Raw genomic sequence first — 6,651 nt, 5'->3', positions numbered from 1 at the left:
AAGGATCTTTAGGGCGATGACGAACAACTCGATAGTCATCATCATCATCATCGGAGTCAGCGTCAGAATCAGAATCATCGCCTCCGTGATAATCGTCATCGCTGTCAGAATCTTCAGCCACATTCTTTCTAGCACTTTTTGTCCGCCTGCCTTGCAATGACCGCATAGTCCTTGACGTCGTACGGGCGGCAGAGGAGATAACGTCCAATCCAGCATCTAGCTGACGGGATGCATGTGAATGGCCCTCATCATCTAAAGCGGTGAATGATTCCACAAGATTGCCTAGGATGCCAGCCATGGCGGACGTGAATCGAGCAACTATCTGAGTTGATTTGGCAAATTTCTGTTCAACATAAAAAAATGAAAAAAGAATGGAAATAACTAGTAAGTTATCACAAAAATGCAACAAAAGTTATCATGAATATCAAGTTATCACAGGAATGCTACAATCATCATAATAAATGCAACCAAAAGTTATCATGATATCAAGTTATCACAGAAATGCTGCAAAGTTATCAAGGCATTGCACTAATAATTATCACATGGTTGCATCATAATTATTATTTTATATAGAGGATATGCCACAATGGAAATCATCCAGATTAGTAAAGAGTGACAAGTTGGCAACAAATCAGGGTAACCACAATGGGTGCAAAAAATAATTTATCAGCCAATGAAAGAACATAAAATAGCAAAAAAATAATAATCAAGAAACTAGGTTACATGCTCACCTCTTCACTGCAGCTTGGGGCAGTATGAACACGCATAAACTTGTCAAGACCTTCCAGACCACCAAACAGACAGAAATTCATGCCAAACTCAGGCTTCAACTGGAAAAAAATGTAGCCATCACAGATAAGTAACAACAAAAAAACAATGAAAATAAAATGCAGTTGCAAAGCAGACTGTGAACTAAAAACATAGATATATATTACTGGTAGTTTCCCGAAAGAAACTTTGTCAGCCTGAACATCCTTGTTGAGGACAAGAGTTATCAGCTTCTTTGTCCATACATTGATGGGAAAAGGACCATTAGGCAGTTCGATGCCAAGTCCAGAAAGATCAATCGCATGAATGTACAATAGCTGATAAGAAAAACACAAGCGCCATGGTAAACACTTAAAAAATCAGCCACAAAATGACAAAGAAAATGACAAATGACAAAAGAGAAGGTAAGAGGAAAGCATCGTCACTTACATTGTAGAAAAGAAGGCAACCCCTGGTAGGCTTGCGTTTCAACATCGCCTTGTGCAGTTCATCAGCAATAAATTTGGACCAATTGAGATTTTTAACACCATTGATGTCACGCTGCAATATAAAAAACAGCACTGAAGTTCACTGAATGCACCACAAAAAATATGAAAGTTATCACACTGACATATAGTAAAGTTATCAGGCACACAAGAAAGAAAATGACATATTCACAAAAAGACTTACCAGCACAGCATACCAACGGGGGCTAACTTTGTTGGAGGTGGTCGGGGCAATGACTGTATTCCTCGCAAGCAGAAGCCACATACGCTTGAAAGTGTCATCAGAATTTTCAGAACCCTTTATGAGATCAACAAGATCAGTCATTTTAGGGGCATATCCGAGCTCGCCAAACAACTCAAGCCCTAACTCAATATCAGTTTCAGATGGGAGGTTGTAAGGGACATCATTCCCTCCACGCGGCACACCCATAACACGATGCACGTATTCTTCATTGACCGGAAGCCTGCCTCGGCCTGGTACGACCACCTCACGCGAATTGGGGTCGTAGAGATCAGCAAGCCACACACTGAGATTGTTGAATAGATGGTCACATTGGATATTTCGAAGGCTAGTTAAATCCATATCATCAATGGCACCCTTCCTGTCATCATTCATGTCCTTGCATGCTAGAAGAAGCGAACTGGGTGAGGCTCTGTTCCGCGGAGGAGGGCGTTTTGCCTTTTTTGAAGGAACCTCATCGATTCCATCGCCATCTCCTTTACGCTTCCTCGGCATTGTCTCCCTGACACGTAGGAAAAAAAGGAATACATTGTTTATAAAACCGGTGTTTGACAAAGCAATAATACAGCTGATAAAAGGAAACAAGCAAACTGCAAATTGGTCGCACATGCTAAAAAAAGTAAAACAGATAGCACAGGTATATAAAAAGCATGTGAGACTGATAATTGAGGCACAATGCAATTGGTAAGTTACAACCAAATTACCAATGATAAGAAATAACATTCACACATGCTCATTAATAACCCAACCAAAACAAAATGAATGAGAAATAAGCGTTGTGCTGCATATAGTTAGTCTAGCAAAAACTTATGGTAACTACGGTAAGATGACAGAGGTAAGTGTAAAACCATCACCATGATAATTCAACCATAACAAGACAACACTGATAAATAACAGAGTTTAAAGCATCTGGTAATTTGAGTGTACTATAGTTGGTAAGTTCAATATAGACATCATGATAATTGAACAGAACAAGACATAACAAGCAAATCAAGCATTGTAAACAAGCTAATTGGAGCAGCACAAAAGCCTAATCAATGGACAAACTGCATCTAACAAAACCAACATAAAACAACATTATGTGAAAAAACTTAGGGTTGCTTTTTAAATTCTCATCCACTGATGCACAACTTGAAATCCATAAACACCAAACATTATTGGATGTCCTAAACAACCACATCCACAACAGTAACACCATAACAAAATCCCTATTAGAACCAACCACACTTACCACCACTAAGACCTATCCACACCCACGATTACCACAAAATTAAACCAGATGTCCGAACCATATTCAAACTGAACTTAGAAGGCGACATAACCTAGCCTAATAGCAACAACAACGCCAGAATCAAAGAGTCCGAGCACCAAAAATCAACGGCGAAGCATGGAGGCGGAGCAACAGGAAATACAGAGCGGGGCGGGTGGATGGGTGGGGGAATGGGGGATGCGCTGCTCAACGTCGACTCAGAAATTAGAAGCCGGCCTTAATCTAACCTAATAGGAACAACAATCTACCAGATTCGACGGCTCCAACCTAAATCAATGGCGGACCAGAGCGGTGGAGCAAAAAGAGGAAGGAAAACAGGGGCGGGGAATGTGTTCCTCACCGCGGATTCAGACGCCGTCCGCCGCGAACCGGAACGCGCCACCAGCAGCAACCGTCGTGCACGAGGGGGAGGGGAGCGAGAGAAGATTCGAATGGACAGGCCCGAAGCAGAGGAAGAAGAAGTAGTGCGGGCGAACGCGAGAGGGGGCGAGTGGGGATCGTGGCATTGGGCGATATGGGCGGTTCCAGTGGACCCACTAGTCAGCGACACACAGCGATGGTAACGGCTACCGCCACCCGCGCTGCGCGCACCAGGGGCGACGCGGGCCGTTGGATCCGGATCGGACGGCTATCGAGTCGTGCGGATTTGAAGCAAACCGCCGGTCGACTGCTGGATAGATTTATCGTTCTGTTAATGGAGTGTGTCACAGGTTATTTACAGAGACTGTTGCATGAGTATCTTGGCTATCAGGTGCAGGAATGGCGGTAGCGGCAAATCACATAGCCAGCAGAAATGACCGAGACGAAGAGCAGGATGGCCGCCACGAGGAGGTTGATGATGGAGCACGGGGTCCGTAGGTGGTCGCGCTTGAGCACGGCCATGTACCGGTTCCAGCGAGAGTCGCAGAAATCGTTGGTGTCCTTGAACAGCCGCGCGTAGCGGTGCGTCCTGGGGTCGAAGAGCGCGCTGCCGCCGAGCTGGTTGAAGAAGGCGGCCGCCTCTTCCTCGTTGGAGAGCATGTTGTCCAGGATGCCGTGGCGCTGGAGCACGGCCACGTCCGCGCCCGTGTTCACCAGCGCGTTCATCAGCACGAGGTACCCCGTCATGGTCCCCTCGTTCCAGCAGTCCTTGGTCTGCTCCAGCGCGAACAGGTTGGCCAGGAGGATTTTAGTGCCGCCGTTGATGACCAGGCGCGGGATCTCCATGGTGCCGCCGCGGAAGGTCACGTCGAACTGGCTCGCCGGCGAGGGCTTCTCCTTGAACGTGACGCCGAACTCCTGGAGCACGGTCACGCACGGCATCGCCAGCGGCGTCCTGGCCTGGTTAGCCCGTGTGCGCCTGAACGAGCTGAGGCTCTCGCCCAGCCTCGTGAGCCGGCGAATCCTGCGCCGCTCCGGGCTCATGACGATCCTCTGGTACTGGAGGTGGAGCAGGTGGTAGACTTCGGCGAACTGGCCCGCCAGCTCCGGCGCCGGCGGCGGGAGCGGGACCATGCCCAGAGGCTCGCGCAGGCTGAAGAAGTTGGATATGAGGTGAAGAAGCCCCTGGTCCGCATCGTCCCCTGCGTTGCCATTCCCCATGACGAGGTTGAAGAGCTTGGCGAGGACGAAGTAGGGCATCTGGTTCTCGACGAGGAGCAGGTCGTAGTAGACGTAGGTGGAGGTGCCCTGCATGCACCGGGCGTCGCTCTCGCTCCACTGGAGCAGGAACTGGAGCACGAAGCAGCCGTCGAGCACCAGCATCCCCACGAAGTCGTCGCTCCCGCCGCCGGCGGCCTGGTCCAGCGCCTCGCCGTAGCAGCGGCGCGCCCGCTGCTCCATCCTGCGCGCCGCCTTGATGCAGTCGGCGAGGAGGCCGGCCCTGCCGTCCGGGTCCCCGCGGAGGAGGAAGTCCCTGAGCGTGAGCCACTTGCGGGCCTGCATGGCGCGGGTGCTGGCGCTGGACATGTGGTAGGGCCCGACCGAGACCATGACCGGCTCGTAGAGGCTTCTGTTCATCTCCCGGACGTGGTGCGGCAGGCGGACGATGGTGAAGGCGTCCCTGTCGTCGCCGCCGCCCGCTGGGACCTGGTTGCTCATGCCGTCCTCCATGCGCCGGAGCAGCATGTCGTAGTGCATCTTCCTCGCTCTCGCTCTCAGTTCTGTGTGGTTAAGGCGATGATGTACAGTAATACGCGTTGATCTGTATATACGTACGACAAGCACTGGCTGTGTACGTGTATGTGTTTGCGGTTGAGTGTAGGACGTTCCTGTTGCAGTTTTAAATTGGCTTCCTTCGCGAAGAAGCGTCGAATTTGTGCACTTAATTTTGTAATTGCCGTTTCATTTCTTTTTTCTGTGTGCGGCTTACATCATTTGTAAATTTGTAGACTAAATTACTTACTGTTTTGGTCAGTATTCTTCCTCCCTCTCCCACCGACGTGCTAGCCTCCGCTGCATCCACACGCTTTTGACAGCGGAAACCAATTGATCAGGCGTCAATTTTACAGAATTTTTTTTTTATATACGATCAACCCTCTCGTCTCCGCCGGTGAACACCACCAATCCGAACCGTCGGCGCTCTATCAAGGTCTCCTTGCTCGTCGCCTCACAGCTCTTTGCTCGACTTTGTTGTCGTCTTCGCTCCCACTTTCTCCACGGTTTCGCCCTCGCAGCCGCAACTGTTCTGCCCCTTTGCTATGTCACACCCAAAACTTAGGATGCAAGCCTGAATCTAGTTGTTCCCTCAAAAAAAAAAGTCTGAATCTAGTTGGACGGATAATTAAGAAAACCTCGACGGCGAATCTGGATTACTAAATTGGGGAGTATCATGCGAGAACGGCGGTTGATGGACACTTCGTAGACTTTCTTGGGTTAACATCCATATGTTATGACACGGATGTGAGCCGGCAAAATCTCCATCATGGCCAGGCGTTGTTTAATCTAGTGCAGAGTTAGAGCTGAGAGAAGAACACGGGCACTGAAACAATAATTTCTCAGATACTCCTGTTAAATAGAAAAAGAAATTTCAGGGAACAAAAAATGAAAAGCTGATGCAACGAAAAAGAGAAGAAAAGGCCATACGAGCAGATATTTCGCAGATGGGCCGGGATCTGTCTACTCTCCAGCCCAACCTCACGGGCCAGCACCCACGAGGCCCCTTCCAGTCTCCTACCGAGGAGGCGCTGCGGCGCTGTGTGCCAAATACATTAGTCCCACCTCGCTAGTTTACGCGGAGCAGAACCAGCTTATAAGGCGAGGCGCAGCGTTGTGTAGCACGACCTTACTTGAACAGGATCTGTTCTATAGGCTCGTACCGCTGCATCCTTTACCAATAAGGAGGCAAGCACTTCAGTCTGGTTGATGTACTCTGACCTCTGGGCCAGAGCGTGATTAACGGCTAGGATTGCTCTTGATGGATCAATCCGACGGCTGTAGATGATCGTTCCTGTCTGGCTCTGGCTTGCACAGGGTGGCCCAGAGGTTGTCTGACAGACTCCAAAATTCTTTTTAATTTTTTGGCCAAACGCACACAGAAACTAAAAACGTTAGCTGCACTTTTGTTTCTGAAATTTTCTAACCAACTTAATTCATTTCATGCGCAGGACCTCTCCTTCTAAAACATCTGGAAAGGCTTTTGTTTCAGACATTCTTTAACCAGACAAACCATTTTGTAGTCATACATCTGAAATTATCTTTGTTTCAGTTCAGAATATATCAGTGGCAATGGAGCGAAACAAATGGTTCGCTAGTTTTACAGGTAAGAGTATGTAACCCCAGAAAACTAGAACACATCGAATATCACATTCTCTTCATTTCCTCTTCATTATAAACCCACCTATTCTATCCTGCTTTGTTATGCCATGTTTCGAGAGACAAAAAATGTCAAGATCAAAGCCGCCGAGCCC

The 6,651-nt window shown here is 48.4% G+C and overlaps 1 protein-coding gene and 1 non-coding gene across 2 annotated transcripts; one reads left to right on the top strand and one right to left on the bottom strand.

Moving 5' to 3' along the window:
* Positions 1–3,511: 3,511 nt before the first annotated feature.
* LOC123116703 (UPF0481 protein At3g47200-like) lies at positions 3,512–4,882 on the bottom strand. The gene has a single exon (XM_044537626.1). The coding sequence runs from the start codon at positions 4,880–4,882 to the stop codon at positions 3,512–3,514; it is 1,371 nt and encodes a 456-aa protein (XP_044393561.1).
* Positions 4,883–6,020: 1,138 nt separating this feature from the next.
* LOC123118322 (small nucleolar RNA U3) lies at positions 6,021–6,241 on the top strand. Its single transcript, XR_006457868.1, has one exon. It is a non-coding gene; the product is annotated as a small nucleolar RNA U3 (small nucleolar RNA).
* The last annotated feature ends 410 nt before the right edge of the window (positions 6,242–6,651 follow it).

The sequence above is a fragment of the Triticum aestivum genome, chromosome 5B, assembly GCF_018294505.1.
Source record: "Triticum aestivum cultivar Chinese Spring chromosome 5B, IWGSC CS RefSeq v2.1, whole genome shotgun sequence".
Classification (NCBI taxonomy): Eukaryota; Viridiplantae; Streptophyta; class Magnoliopsida; order Poales; family Poaceae; genus Triticum; species Triticum aestivum.
This window is presented reverse-complemented; position numbering and strand designations above follow the sequence as displayed.

What these genes read in the sequence shown, in the direction of transcription:
- LOC123116703 (XM_044537626.1), bottom strand. Translation starts at nt 4,882, where the DNA reads ATGCACTACGACATGCTGCTCCGGCGCATGGAGGACGGCATGAGCAAC.